The 16,337-nt window shown below is 38.6% G+C and overlaps 1 protein-coding gene across 1 annotated transcript; it reads right to left on the bottom strand.

Moving 5' to 3' along the window:
* Positions 1 to 9,624: 9,624 nt before the first annotated feature.
* LOC139735079 (polyubiquitin-C) lies at positions 9,625 to 13,920 on the bottom strand. The gene is made up of 2 exons (XM_071645851.1): positions 13,784 to 13,920; positions 9,625 to 12,169 (listed from the first exon to the last, which is right to left on the bottom strand). Exon 2 carries the CDS (start codon positions 12,160 to 12,162, stop codon positions 10,561 to 10,563), a length of 1,602 nt encoding a protein of 533 aa, XP_071501952.1. The 5' UTR covers positions 12,163 to 12,169; positions 13,784 to 13,920; the 3' UTR covers positions 9,625 to 10,560.
* Positions 13,921 to 16,337: the final 2,417 nt, after the last annotated feature.

The raw sequence follows: 16,337 nt of genomic DNA, 5'->3' as shown, positions 1-16,337 counted from the left end.
TCAGCCAATGAACATCAGTGTCATCTATGTATTTTTATAAAGTGTGTACATTTAACATTAGCTGACTTTTTTCGAGCCATCATTCATGTATTTGTGCGTTATTTTTTTTTCCATTTTTCTTTCTTTTTTTGACATCATACAGTTTTATATTTAACATTAGTTAGAATAATTTAATAGATGAACTAGTAGTCTGATATTATATATAGGATGGAGAGAAAAATCGTTGTATGGTTACTCTTACCATCCGAATTTATAAACCCATGGTGCTGTGAAAACTTCAGAGAAACAGAGAATGTTTGCGAAAACTTTTTAGCAAAAAAAAAAAAATGTCTACATTTAGCCAAGACTTGTGAAAATCATTGGGTAAAGCACATGCAAATATTTGCTTAATGTTGTGCTGGAATATGAATTTGATGGTCAGTAATGTCTACTGACTGGCTATTGATAAATTCTTATCATGGATTAGAGCTAGCCCCTTAATCTGGACTCACATGGAGAAATGTGACTTTCAGCCCATTTCATGGACTCTATTTTGAAAAGCCTAAACAATATCACTCAAAGAAGTGAAACAGACCAAGATGTGTGTGAATCATAGGTCCCAACCACACCCCCCCCCCCTCCCGAAAAAAAAGAGAACCATACCAACAAGACAAAAAGAAAACCTGATTGTAATGCAGCACGGGTCTGGCACATTCTTTTGCCGAGCTCATGCTGTGAAACCACAGGCGACATGACCTATATGGGTATGCTCCTACCAGCATCAAAAGCCCGAATTGGTGACCCGTTGTTTCATGTGGAAACCAGTTACGTACCGGTAGGTAGTGGCATGAATTGTGTGAAACACTTCAATGTGAATAAAGAGCTTCTTTATGACACATCGAGTCATCTTTTGTCATTGGTAGTCTTTTGTTTGTTGTGGACTGGAAAAAATGCTGATGGAATTTAACAGTTTTTTGTTTGTTTTTTATGTGTGCTGAAAACAGGCATACTGATAACAATCATATAAATGTACATACAAATCACATTGTATCACAAGTCACCCTCACTTGCATGCAAATTTGCACTTTCCAAATACCAGGAACTCAACAAGGAATTATATGCTTCCAATATTCTAGGATAATATATGCTGAATTCATCGGTAACATGATTTTATAGCACAGGCCTGTGTAGATATCAAGTCATGTAACTTCTGCAACTGTGTAGCTTTTGCAAAAATGTGTGGTACTCTTCAGTTACAGAACTCTCTTACAATACTGTTTACTGAATGAAAATTATGCTGCTATTTGATGAGTTCATTCTTCTGAAGGTGACTTAAACATGGAGGGCAGTTTGCCTTTGAAATGATTTATGTTTCTAGATTTCCATCCAAAGAGTACATAGCTTTGAAAGGCAGAGGTATTGCCAATACACAGCTGTATGCAAGACCAATTAACTTCTACCAATTTTTGTCAAACTCAAGATACACACTCTGTACATGCATCAGCCATGTCTCATTTGAAAATCTTAAAAATAAATGTAAGCTATTATTAACAAAATCAGTAACAACTCTTGTGCAAATTGCATCTTACTGATACAACCCCTGTACAAGTTCTTATTTCTTTGTCTTCTTTGTGATTGTACATACAATCTGTAAGGGAAGTTCTAAGGGAAATGGGTCATTATGTTTTGTTTGTTTTTTTCAGAGAATTATATATAGGTATAGGCCTACATTCTTAGCAATAATTTGTTCATAATGTACTGAACCATGATTAGATGATACCCTTCAAAGGGTGAAGTGTTCATGATACCTTTGCCAAATGCAGTGCTTGAAAATGGGTTTTAAATGTATATATATATATATATATATATATATATATATATATATGTATATATATATATATGTATATATATATACATATATATATATATATTATATGTATATATATATGTGTGTGTATATATATATATATATATTATATGTATATATATATATATATATATATATATATATATATATATGTGTGTGTAATAGTGTATATAATCAAATAGACAGAGGGTGGAGGGAGAGAGGAACAAAGATGTGTATGAGTGTTTGCGTGGGAATAGAAACTGGATGGACAGATAATTAGCATATTGACAAAAGGTGTAAAGTTACATACCTAGCTGCTTCTCCATATACCATATTTAGTATCTTAAAATTGCACAAGTATATCGGACAATGATCTGAATACAAGTCATTTTTGACGGCTAGAGAAATAAAACAAGACAAAGAAAAACGTAAAGTCATATCAACAATGGGGGGGGGGTTAGGGTGGTGGTGGGGGGGGGTGGGGGGAAGCACTGACTGGGCTTTCAATCCAAACAGTATTGCTAGTGTCGTACAAAGGGTATTACATCAAACTCCCGTTTTACAATCGACCTCTTTCCTGGCCCCACGCTATTATTGCTCACACGGAAATGACGCATCAAAGCATTGGCTTATTCATCGTCTAGGTTTGCCATGTATCCCAATGGGAGATTTGACTGTAATGTATATATGCACACAAAGCCAGCCACCACATTACAATGACGGCAATACGCCTTGCGGACTCATTGTGCAAGTGATATGACTGCTTAGTGTTGCAACGTAACTGATGAACGTTTCTTTAACATTCCCCCCCCCCCCTTTTTTTTTTTTTTTTTTTTTTTTTTTTTGCTCCATGCATGTATATTATAAGCGGAAAGTGGCACTCAGGTCATGAACATTGGACACATCACAATATAATGTTACGGATTTACAGTAAATTTCACAGACACGTCGGAATATTGCATTATCATGCTCACCAACTTCGTTTTTAATTTCTCATATCGCGGTGTCAAATCGTAATTATTCAAATCTTCAAGACGTAGCTGTAAACTATCTATAGTAATCGAACACACTACCATATAGTCCGCAACTTTCCATGACATATCAAGTGCTAAAATGGCAAGAGGCTGTAATCCTCAAAATCATTTTGACTTTATCTGCTACAATATAAATCAGGTGTTCATGCAGCAAATCAATATCAATCAACAAATTTTGTAGAGTGTGCGTATATATCTCCCATTTCCTTATAGGTATAATCGTATTTATATAATCATGCATTATATATTGTGAGCAGTTATATTTTAACGACTTTGATGATGATTTGCTTGTTTTGCGACAGAAAATCCCACAGCATGGATTATACATGGTCAATTCAACGATCAATTTTCCCTTCATGATATTATGACGAGTACATTTAAACAATGATAATTACATTGACATAAAAGTTAAAGATTTGCAACATATATGCTTGAAGGCATAATGTCCACGTGTGCAAAGCAAATGTATTTGCATACAATGGACATATAATATCACTATGCCCGTAAACGTGCCCCTATGGGTGGTAGTTATGTGTGTTTCAAACCGTGATTGAACAAACAGCGATGAAGATACAATGGAGTTCACTGAGCCAAACTCCGAACTGCACAAATGAAATTAAAGGCCAATGTATTGATATCTATCTTCTTCTTCTTCTTTTTTGCGGATACTGTATATTGATATCCTCATAATATCACTGTCTCCTTTTCGTGTTTTCTTCTAGTATCTCTTTTTTCGTTTTATTTTCAAATATAAAAAAGTTACATAGTTTGCTCATGATATGTGAGATATTACGTCATGCAAATCTAATTATAAACATAGATTGCGTGCAGAATTTTACGTTCACTATATTAATATTTTCTTTTGCATTTATCAACGACTCCCTCCAGAAACGTTTTTGTTTTTGATTTTGGTACTCCCTCCCCCACAACCTTTAAACTTGTACTAAGTATGTATTATATTGTACACATTTATATACATAATGATAATATAATATTATATACTATATTGTGTACATAATGCTGTATTTTTATTTAATATTTTTCAGTATTAATGCACTTAGAAACGTCAATATTAAGCGTCATGTAGGTCCTAAGTGTTATTGTTATTATTGTTATCATCATTACTATTATTATTAACATTATCATTACTACTACACGGGGAGAACCTGAGCAATGGACGGAACCATCGGAAAGTGTGGGCGATTTTTTTTTTCTCAGACTCCAAAAAGTGTGTGTGTGTGTGTGGGGGGGGGGGGGGGGGGGTCGCTACGGTTTCATGGCCCGTGCCCTCTATATCCCCCCCCCCATCTCATCTCCGTTTTTCTCTATGTACAACGTAAGATATAAATTCCCTGATCTTATGTCCAACAAATTTTAATGAAGGACGCTATATATACCTTTAACGGTGTTGTTTTTTTCCGCACACGCGTGGGTGCTCAAAGGCCATGGTATTTGGCATTCATGCATGCAGTAGGCCATACAGTTTGTCATTTTGATTGCTGAGGGGTGTGATAGACTTTGTTTTCATATTAACACCTTTGGTAACACATTTTGTTACGTGGACCTTCTCTTAGCTTTGTATAAAAAATTTTCGTGGTGAATGAGTAATGTATTCAGGCATTCATCAGTTAAACGCCAATCTACTACTCAAGCGAATCCTCGTTTTTTCTCTTGTAACAGCCAGTGTCATTCTTTGGGTCGCTGGAATTCCACCCCTACTGTTATCTGTTTACATCGCTGACGTGTATAATCTACGTCGTTTTGTACAAACATTAGTTGTTAAAGCTATAATGGGAAAACACGTAACGGTTTCCCCATAAAAGGCTTTGTTTTATTTGTTTCCAGATTAAATAAACAAAACAAATTGAGGTGCATTATGAATATCCGGCTGTCGCTTTTCGTAACAAATGAAAAAAAACCCAAATAAACAAACAAACTAACAAACAAACAAACAAACAAACAACAGTCTGAGGGACTGCAATCGCCATACCAGTTTGATTTGACCACGGAATAATAACCACTTTCGGAATAATTAGTGTAAAGGTTAACCAACATGCAATGGTGGCTGTTGCATGTGTGTAAATATATCTTTATTTTTTACAGTAATAACTTATTTTTCAGATATAGTTTTGAATGAGTGTCATCATTATTTAATGGGTGTTTGAATTCATGTCAAATATCATTTCAGAGTTTGTCATCAAGTATTTTTGTTGTTGTTGTTGTTGTTGATTATGCCTAAAAGTGACTATACGTTCAGTGTGCGGTCATTTGAATTTAAATGGTGTTATTAATTATTCCCATTCCTCATCAATTTCTACCTCACTGGGACTAATAATTTGATATAGGTCCCTATGGGGGCTATCATCATGGAGATTATCTACCCCAGCTATAAATAGCGCGGATCGAATTATGTACCAAATACAGATTTATGTACTCATCTTACGAATTCATCATGAGCTTACTGTGATGTGAAATGACATCTAAAACATTATAGAATTCATGGGCATGACGTACACAGGGCAACTTCCAGCAATAGGGTGGATAGCCCTTTCAGCACAGCTGATTTTCAAAGGAGTCCACTTGACATACATATAAAATAAAATAACAGCAAACAACAGCGATAAATACACATTAAAACTTGCACAACATGGGTATGAAATCATTGTAAGAAAATAAAGCCATTAAAAAAGTGACTTTTACAGTCGACAAATTAATATAATTCATTAAAATTATTTCAGTAGCATGTCAGCTAGTCGACATTACTACCTCATACATTAACATAATGGCAGTAGCATCCGTGCTCATAAAAGAAAGATATACATAGCTGTATTGGGCAGTGTACTTTGTAAATAAATTAGGCAATCTGAGGGTTTATAAGGTGGCCCAGAAATGACTTCATTTCTCATTAATCATTATGAACACCAAGAGTATGCGTGTTTAGTTAGTTTACGATACTTGTAGGTAGGTTGTCAAGGGGGGTGACTCTTTCCACATCCCTGGTTATTCCCGTCCTGCATCCCACATAGACATCAGTAGTGAAGGGAGGGAGCTGCAGTTGCTGTGCTAATAGAGGGAAGAGCTAAGAGACATCTCTTTCCCCAGGTCAGGGCTCCGTTCAGTAAGGTTATAAGGCCATCAAAATACAACGCATTACATCGTATTTTGCTTGAAGGCCGAACATATTAATAGTGTACAACGTACGTGTACTTAACGGAGCCATTGGATGTTCCATCCCGACGTCCGACCTTTCCACATTCTCAAGTGTTATTAGCGGCCAATTGTGTACACAGCTCTGCCACACATTCACCTGCCTGCCGAGATGCGCTTCGCACACAAACACCTCCTTTTGAGTACATGTTGCATAACCATGTTTCTTCCCCTGAGCTCACACGTGCAGTACAACGTGTATCATTCAGAAAGTATTAACAGCTTGGTTTGATTGATTTGTTCATTTACCTATGGAGAGAAGTATCATCGGAATTCACAGCCAATATATAACACGCATATGATATAATGGCGAAGATTAATGGGTCCTACACTATAGGCCCTATAGTTTGACAGCTTTATGAGGGGGGGGGGCAGAATATATAAAGCTAGAAATTATCCAATTTGGAACGAAAACTACACCAAATAAACACGATGATATCCTACACATTAGCCTACACACATATCCGTTCGTTCAACCTTCAACACGATGAAATATAGGCATACATTTAAAATATCACTTCAATTCAATTAACTTAATATGATACACACGAGTACCAAAACATAGCGCACCACATACACTTGCTATACATGCACGGATACACACTCCTGTGTACCGTATGAGACTTTCCTTCACACGTTCACGCACACACACCAAGAAAAAAGCTTACATTTTTATTTCATTTTTTTTTTTTTTGTTGTTGTTGTTGTTGCATATCCATGTACAGTATAGGGGACAGCATGCAGTTAGATAGATCAGCAATACACTCGAAAGAGGCCTACGCATGGATTGTCTCTGTACAAATATTACGTTCGGAGACTTCCACCTCACTTCGGTACCTATCATCACTTCATATAGAGAAAAAGATGTAACCATTCAAGACCAAGGAAGTGGTACACGCACAAAACCAGAAGGTGATGGGAATCCACCTCCCTGATCGATTGGACGCAATGTGCACGTCGAGATATTGACATAATTATGCCCTCTGGCATGTTATTGCGCCATAATGTCAGTACCTGTCCACGCGATTTCGACATTCCTTATCCTGTTCGCGCGGGGACCAATTGGTACGGAACGCGGGCGTGTGACATAAACAGAAAGGTGGCCAGACAACCCTCCCCCGCCCATTCACTCCCCCCTTCTCCATCTATCTCATTCTCTCTCTTTCTCTCTCTTGAGCATAAACACTTGCTTTGGTTTCGTTTGCAAAGTTCACATTCCAACGTCAATCCATGGCCATGTCATGTCACACATGTATGCAATACCCAGTGAGAATGAAACGACACATCAACATGTCGTGGTAGGCCCTATGGGTCCTTGCTTGGACCAACGAACCATCGAGCTCCATAGTAGAATACCTAAAGTACATGTACCTATATAGGATATCTCAACACATACAATCACTTAATTGCACACGCAGTATTGTCGATTCGAGCTCATTCTTGGCGTATTAAGCCAGTCAATTTTCCCACTAGCTGTTATAATTAATTGTGTACTTCTGTCATATTCATGATACACTGATGTACAAAGGATTGGCTCTCCATCATATACGTGTACAAAGAAATAACAAACTAACTTTCAAGTAGCATATTATATGAAGTATATACATACAGTGTGTATAACATATCGGTATATAATATACCCGCATATGTAATATATTGGTATTATTTCATGAAGTACTATCCACTATGTGCTAATGTTCAGATCGTAAATGAGTGAATGAAAAAATTGAACATGAACATGAGACATCTAGCTACATATTGTACATGTATGTACAATGTATATAATTTGCATGGAATCCATGTAGTACTGTACGTACCCTGTATGTAGTTCATTACATTTATTGTCATTACATCTTGACTTCTTCCCATTACATATTCCTATTTTCCCCACCAAAATATGTATCATCAATTGTAATCATCTTTTAAATTTTTTCAGCAACCACTACAAAGTTTATGCTCGGACCCCATCGAATAACAACTCTCTCACCTTCAGTAATGTCATTATCAGTAAAGCAACGTGGAATAGCATCACAATGTCTGTTATGCATTTCACCTTGATTAAAGGGATAGTATAGTTAAGGTTGAGATGGGAGATAAAGATTTGAATCTTTTGCGAGATAATAAGAAACCACATGATATATGAGAGAGCATTATTCTAAAAGGAATTCAAGCTTATTTGATGCAATTCGATTTTGAAATGAATGATATATACATACAAAAAAGTAAATCAAAGTGATCTCAAGAACTTCATTCCCACCTTTAAGTAGGACTTTTAAAATATATATATATCTCAGCCATTTCAAAACCTATTTTCATCTATCAAACTTTGACTTCCTCTGAGAACATGCCCTTTCATATTTCACAAGAAGTTTCTTATTACCTGTACTAAAATGTAAGTTATATTATCATTTTCTAAAGGTCAATGCCACTGCAATGCAAAAAATGTTTGAAGACTTCGTGTGGCAAAAAAAAAAAAAAAAAGTGCACAAAATATTTATATGAAAGTTGTTTTGCTGTTGTGAGCTGGTACCATGGGACACTGTATGTTAATGTTTTTAGTGACATCACAAAAGGCAAGAAAGATTTTAAGGGGTTGACCTTAGTGGGCGCCAAAAAAAAAAAAAAAAATGATTAATTAAATGACTGATTAAGTATGGATTTAAAACCAATTCCTGCATTTAAAATGTGACCAATTCAAATCAGCAGAAGTCATCATGGACACAAGAACATCTGTTATACAATGGAAACTCAATATATCACGATCCTTGGGACCAAGACAATTTGTTATTTAGATCAGACATTTTATATCAGTAGTCAATAAACAATTAAAAAAAGGAAATAAATTCACTGAGACCGGATAAATCAGTCATATTGGGTACATGTATTTTGTTATATACATGTACATGTATTATGTAAGATCTCTATTTATATGAGTTTCCACTGTATTGTTGTTCATACACTTTCAAAAAGCAATATTGACATTTTACTTTTTCCTATCCCTTCCCCATCACGTTTTCCCGTACCTGTTATTTTAATAAAGATATAAAACAAGAACAATGTGCAGTAATGCATATTCTACACCACACAGCACTCGCCAAAATCTTGAATCAACAACTACCGCACAGAATATTTTCTACAATCCTTTCAAGAAGCTGGACCATATACATGCTAACATGTTTCACAAACAAGCACCAAGGTCAGTGTGTGTATGTGTGTGTGTTGTGTGTTTGTATGATGAAAACTGTTTTTGTGCAAGGAGTGTCATATCAATATACAGCACGTAAATACATATATCCCCAATGGACCAAATGTAGATATGTAGCTATTGCGCACCACACATGATCAAACATCTATTATTCTTTCCAAAATTGGAGTGCAAACATTACACACTGTCCACACAAACATCCACACACATACACACACACATACACATCCTCTTTTCCATGCAAACAAGGAAAACCAAACTTTCCAATGCACCAAGTACCAATGAGCACAACAAATCCACACCACAGCACTGAGCATCAACGCACCAGGAACGAACATAGTCAAGTAATGTTATGCTGTATGGTTACATTTATTCTCCTTGTGTTCACTTTTCTTGTCCAAGATTATCACGGAACATATCAAAAGTATTGAAAATGGAATGAACTTAATTTGACTTACATCTCCAGCGGGTCATAATCTTGCAGTATCAGAACTTTCCTATTGAGATCACATATATTTCTTTGTATGTTTATCAAAGATCTATGGGGGTGGCGGTCAAATGAAAATTCACCATGTCAAATCCACACCTACAAGCAGAGATCGGCCATTTATATAAAAATCGGGAAGCATTCCATTATGCAGAAAGGCAATTTAGGAACAAACTCCTCACTGCAGTTGTATATTGCATGCATTTGAGTATTTTCCCCTCAAACATTTTGCCTGAAGTACAAGCATTTTCCACTATGACTGACAAACAATGCAACCAAGTAAAAGGTTTCTGATGTCTCCAAAACAAAGGTACATTGTACAATTTTCTGACCAAATCAAAGAAGAGTATTCCAAACTCACACTTGGTATTCCAGTGTATTTTGTCTAGAAATACATAGAACCCTTTGATCTTGATAAATGCAAACTCACAGCTCAGTATTAAGCAGTCATTTTGTCTACCAGGCATAAAGCATTCAATTTTTTTTTCCAATGACAGCAATTTGAGGAAAAGTGACTCGTTGCGACTGATGTTGTCTTATATCATGCTTGGTAGTTGCCCGTATCTTTTATATCACACCTTAAATACTTTCAAGATTGTAAGCATCAGCAATGTAAGACTTATAAAGCTGGTATATTCTAAAGAGCAAATATGTTCTCTATTGATCAACCTTTGCTTGGTATAATGTCATCAGTCAGGTAATGCCCAATAAAAGTAGTGAGCAAGGAAAATTATAGTATATGAAAATTGATATGGGTCATGGTCATAAGTGGCTCTGGTTCGGTAGCATCTTGATAAATCTATTGACCCCCGCGAAGACGGAGAACGAGATGGAGAGTCGATTCCTTCTGGATATTGTAGTCAGAGAGAGTACGGCCATCTTCGAGCTGCTTGCCAGCAAAGATCAGACGCTGCTGGTCAGGGGGGATACCCTCCTTGTCTTGGATCTTTGCTTTAACGTTCTCGATGGTGTCGCTTGGCTCAACCTCAAGAGTGATGGTCTTGCCAGTGAGGGTTTTGACGAAGATCTGCATACCACCACGAAGACGGAGAACGAGATGGAGGGTAGATTCCTTCTGGATGTTGTAGTCAGAGAGAGTACGGCCATCCTCAAGCTGCTTGCCAGCGAAGATCAGACGCTGCTGGTCAGGGGGGATACCCTCCTTGTCTTGGATCTTTGCTTTAACGTTCTCGATTGTGTCGCTTGGCTCAACCTCAAGTGTGATGGTCTTGCCAGTGAGGGTTTTGACAAAGATCTGCATACCACCACGAAGACGGAGAACGAGATGGAGGGTAGATTCCTTCTGGATGTTGTAGTCAGAGAGAGTACGGCCATCCTCAAGCTGCTTGCCAGCAAAGATCAGACGCTGCTGGTCAGGGGGGATACCCTCCTTGTCTTGGATCTTGGCTTTCACGTTCTCGATGGTGTCGCTTGGCTCAACCTCAAGAGTGATGGTCTTGCCAGTGAGGGTTTTGACAAAGATCTGCATACCACCACGAAGACGGAGAACGAGATGGAGGGTAGATTCCTTCTGGATGTTGTAGTCAGAGAGAGTACGGCCATCCTCGAGCTGCTTGCCAGCGAAGATCAGACGCTGCTGGTCAGGGGGGATACCCTCCTTGTCTTGGATCTTGGCTTTCACGTTCTCGATGGTGTCACTTGGCTCAACCTCAAGAGTGATGGTCTTGCCAGTGAGGGTTTTGACAAAGATCTGCATACCACCACGAAGACGGAGAACGAGATGGAGGGTAGATTCCTTCTGGATGTTGTAGTCAGAGAGAGTACGGCCATCCTCGAGCTGCTTGCCAGCGAAGATCAGACGCTGCTGGTCAGGGGGGATACCCTCCTTGTCTTGGATCTTGGCTTTCACGTTCTCGATGGTGTCACTTGGCTCAACCTCAAGAGTGATGGTCTTGCCAGTGAGGGTTTTGACAAAGATCTGCATACCACCACGAAGACGGAGAACGAGATGGAGGGTAGATTCCTTCTGGATGTTGTAGTCAGAGAGAGTACGGCCATCCTCAAGCTGCTTGCCAGCGAAGATCAGACGCTGCTGGTCAGGGGGGATACCCTCCTTGTCTTGGATCTTGGCTTTCACGTTCTCGATGGTGTCACTTGGCTCAACCTCAAGAGTGATGGTCTTGCCAGTGAGGGTTTTGACGAAGATCTGCATACCACCACGAAGACGGAGTACGAGATGGAGGGTAGATTCCTTCTGGATGTTGTAGTCAGAAAGAGTACGGCCATCCTCAAGCTGCTTGCCAGCGAAGATCAGACGCTGCTGGTCAGGGGGGATACCCTCCTTGTCTTGGATCTTGGCCTTCACATTTTCAATGGTGTCACTAGGCTCGACTTCAAGTGTGATGGTCTTGCCAGTGAGGGTCTTCACAAAGATCTGCATGATTGGTCTGTTGAAAACAAAATGAGAAGAGGAAAAAGATCTCATGAAAGCTTTGCTAAATGCATGCCACGCCATTATAACACTGAACAGAAAATAGTTGATACACAAACACACTTCTCTGGAACTTACTGGAAGTGGGAACTACAGTAAAAAACAGTCAGTATATTTTACAGGTAACTAGAAATTATAAATCTACCACGGTCCGATCTTACAGAAATCAATGCAGAGACTCCAACCCCAAGCACCTTCTGATCTGGAGATTCTCCCGCCCGAAACCCCTAACAAACAGGAGACTCCAAGTTGATGTGTGCGAAGCGCGAAGTTCCTAGGGTTTTAGATGTTCTCTGGTGCTATCTATAAAGGCTTATTTTTTCAACATACGATAGCAATAAGTAAGAAATCCTTTCCACCGGGAGACACAGAGCCAGGGCGGGAGAAATCAAATCTCAAACGGGAGAACGGGAGATTTTGCCAAAATGGGCTTTCGGCGGGAGATCTCCCGTCGAAAACGGGAGGGTTGGAGTCTCTGTCAATGTATAGCTCCAGCAACACACGTTGTCTGCATCATGTGCTTTCCAAAACTGCATGACGGCAGATACTTCAACAGGTATTAAAAATTAAACCTGTGAAGTAAATGTTTCACGCATTTGACATTAGAACCTAGACCAGCAAAAAATGAACAATCACTAAAAGAAGTTGAGCAAAAATAAATACTGTAAAGCAATAAACAACCCTTCTTGCAACTTGAAATTTGTGCGAACTGCCACTGGCATCCAAATGAATGCTTGTGTTGACAAACAACTTTCGCATGAATTCTAATTTTGTAAATCTTGGCTCTTGAAAATTAAAAGGCACGTTGTTCTAGAATGCTTTAAATATTTCTGGTTTTACAGCAGCCGACACACACTCTCTCTCTGTTAGATAAATGAAGATCTAATATTACCTGTGTAGACAGCTGGTACCCACGTGATAGAGTAAGAATTTTGCAAATTTACCAACCGTAGACTTACCAACTTCATCACACACACAAAAATTAAAGATTTTACTCAAGTCTAGGATTGGTAGAAGGTAGACTTGGTCTGCTAATCACTTTGGACAAAATTCTACGTGCATTGCTATCTATCACCATCACTGTGGTGCAAGTCTTCTTTGACAAGTTTCATTTTCAGTCGTTCACCTGTTCACATACATCCACATCCATTTTCTTTCAGCCCCTTCGCTTCATTCAGTCTATCTTTTGAGAGTGCCTCGACCTTTACACACAGGTTTGTGGAATATCATATAGGGTAGGGTATCGTATAAAAGAAATGTTTTTTGCTAACATGTTTTTAATAAACGTTAATAGGTACCATTAAAACTGATGTCGTACCGTTATTATTGAGGTTAACATTGCTAGATTCTGGCATCATGGTATGGCATGGAATGCCAGCAAGAGTTCCCCGCCCTGCCCTGCCCTGCGATATGCAATAGGTCCTGCATGGTGTTGTTACATTGCCATTGCATTGTACATTACATTCTGTCATTCATTGCATTATCACTGCATACCGTACTGTACATGACCGCGGTAGAGATGTGTGACAGAGTACGCCTGAATAAATGAAAAACACAGCGTTATACTCACTTTGCACTGATGAAACCGACTGGCAACCTGAACAAGACAGCTTATTAGATGAATAGAAACGATGTCTTGACGAACGTAACTTCAGAGCTTCTCAAATTTTCCTATGTCTGACGCGATCCAGGCGGGCATGGAGTATTTATCCGATGATAAACGCATAATGACTAGGCAAAGATAGATGGTGCCATCCAGCTACGTTATTGGCCAATGGTTGTCACATGTCTTTGTGTCCATTCGTGATTGGACAGTATAGATAGCGTGTGTAACTATGGCATATGACGTCATAATTGAGCCCGCTGCCTTGCGCCTGTTTGCCAGCGTGCGTGATGTGCAATATGCAGTGTATGTTCGCGCGTTTTTGTTGATGTTGTTTCGTAAAAAGATACAGGTATATTTATTGGCACATTGATACAGAGCATAAGTACACTGTGCTGACCGACCGACATGCATACGTTTTATGCAATTTCAATGAAGTACAAGCCTTGTATTTAGATTTGTAATTTACATATTCATATATTTGTGATATGCCAAAAAAACAAAAAAACAAACCAGCAAGCAACGATTGAACGTCATTGCCAGGGTTTATGAAATACAAGTTTGCTACCATATGATATTCTTGCAGTCGCTCGAGAAGAAAATGCACCCAACAGCTCATACATGATTTGCATTTCACTGGTGGGGACAAGAAAGACAGGATTTGCCGCGAAAAAAAAAAATGCTGCGAATGCACTGTCGTATATTCTATCCCAAAATTGTACTAAAATAGCAAGAATCTACCCGGCATTCTGGAGCTGGAGAGGTTATATAAGGTTGGATTAGAGGGGTACGCCAAATTGTTGTTTTGTTTTGTTTGTTTGTGTGTTTGTGTGTTTGTTTCCTTTTTGTGGTGGTGGTGGTATTTTAATTTATTCATTTATTTATTTTGACAATTCTGCATCATCCTCGGTGTGCGATGTCCAGAAGTTTCATTCAAGACAGATACACGAGGAAGTTAAATTTTGTGGATTTTTAAGTTTCGCATGTTTTTGCCGAATAGTCGATGGTGGCAACCCGAATCGTGCATTATAGCTGAGGTGGTGATGCCATTGCTATTAAAAGTGTTTATAGGTGTGGTGTGAAAAAAAATCTAATGTCGTGTTTTTGATCTATTTGATAAGCAACCGGTGCACAATCCTTTCCCTCCCATAATGTCCCCAATAGGCTTTAATTGAAGCACAATCCTGCACATCAATGCAAACGAGTTTTCTTTCTTTCTTTCTTTTAATTTCATGCCAAAGATTACTAGAGGACGTTAAGTTAAAGATTTGCATTTAGGTCAATGGGGGATTTGTAAGCCACCTTATCGTGCCCTAGTCATTTGCGTATATAGTTATCGAGTTTGCTGTTTTCATCGTTCCACATGTAACTCCAATATTCCGTCATTTTTCTAATTTTAGGGCCGATCTAGTGAGATCTATGCCATTCCGCTCTGGTTTAATCCATTCATCAAAACTTCTAGCTTTGGACAAGGCACGGTAATGAAATTCAAACCCAATTGTCCATGCATCTAATAAAGTTTAGGCCTGCCGCGGATTTCCATATCTTATACATTTTATGGAACCGATGGTAGCATGGAGCTACTAATGATTGTAGTTTCTCACTTCAGACTATAGGAATTAAAAGGGGGGGAGGAAAAATCCACCCCAGTGTCCAGATCAAAAACAACTTAGTCATACCATGGACCTACAACCATGGTCATACATGCAGCTCCGGTGGACCGGGGCACTGTGTAGGCCTATTGTCTCCAGAAAACGATGCATGCCCTACCCCGACGCCCTATTGGTCGCTTGAGAAGCGCCAATCCGATTGGTGCAATTGCGAAGGCCCTTGTGACTCATGACTTTTTGTTTTCTTTTACAGAGAACTTTGTTCCAACATGGGAGTGTCGTGTGTACTCGACTGTTTTGTTTCCAGTTCGGAACGTACACTAGAATCGTCCAGTTTCAAAACGAATACTTAGTAGACCAGTTTACTCAAGCTGCAATTCCAGCCACCATTATAACCTTATGCACATCGTTATTCTCGGGCAAGAGTTGGGCAAGGGTCGGGCAAGTTTTTTGGTTGCCAGGAGCAATCGTTGGTACCAATATACGTATAAAATTTGAATAGCTAGTCAACTGGTGTACATTAGTAAATTGCCCGTAACAGTTGTGCAACACCACTTGCTGGTCAACACGATACATCGGTATCTGCTACATCATGTATTTGGTTGAGTGAAAACGACACACAGAAAAAAAAAAAAATGTGTTTTGGCCGCTGTAATCACTAAAGCCGATTGGTGGCATGAAGTGTGACACCGTGGATCGTATAGCCTTGATAGGGAATTTTGAATGAACAAAATGAAATATTTCTTGTATTAATATAATGAAATAGGGGTCAAAATTACCTACATATACAATGTAGGCATAACGGTTTAATATCATAAGTGTATCTAATGCACATCACCTTAATAACGAAGATTGTCCCTAACTCGCAGAGAACTTGCTGGAGGCTCGGACCCGACACAGCAACAAATGTC

The sequence above is a fragment of the Diadema antillarum genome, unplaced genomic scaffold (genome assembly GCF_040938485.1).
Source record: "Diadema antillarum isolate AM-2024a unplaced genomic scaffold, OU_Dant_1.0 seq00000563_RagTag, whole genome shotgun sequence".
Classification (NCBI taxonomy): Eukaryota; Metazoa; Echinodermata; class Echinoidea; order Diadematoida; family Diadematidae; genus Diadema; species Diadema antillarum.
This window is presented reverse-complemented; position numbering and strand designations above follow the sequence as displayed.

Excerpts from the sequence above, each read along its gene's own strand:
- LOC139735079 (XM_071645851.1), bottom strand. The coding sequence starts at position 12,162 with ATGCAGATCTTTGTGAAGACCCTCACTGGCAAGACCATCACACTTGAA.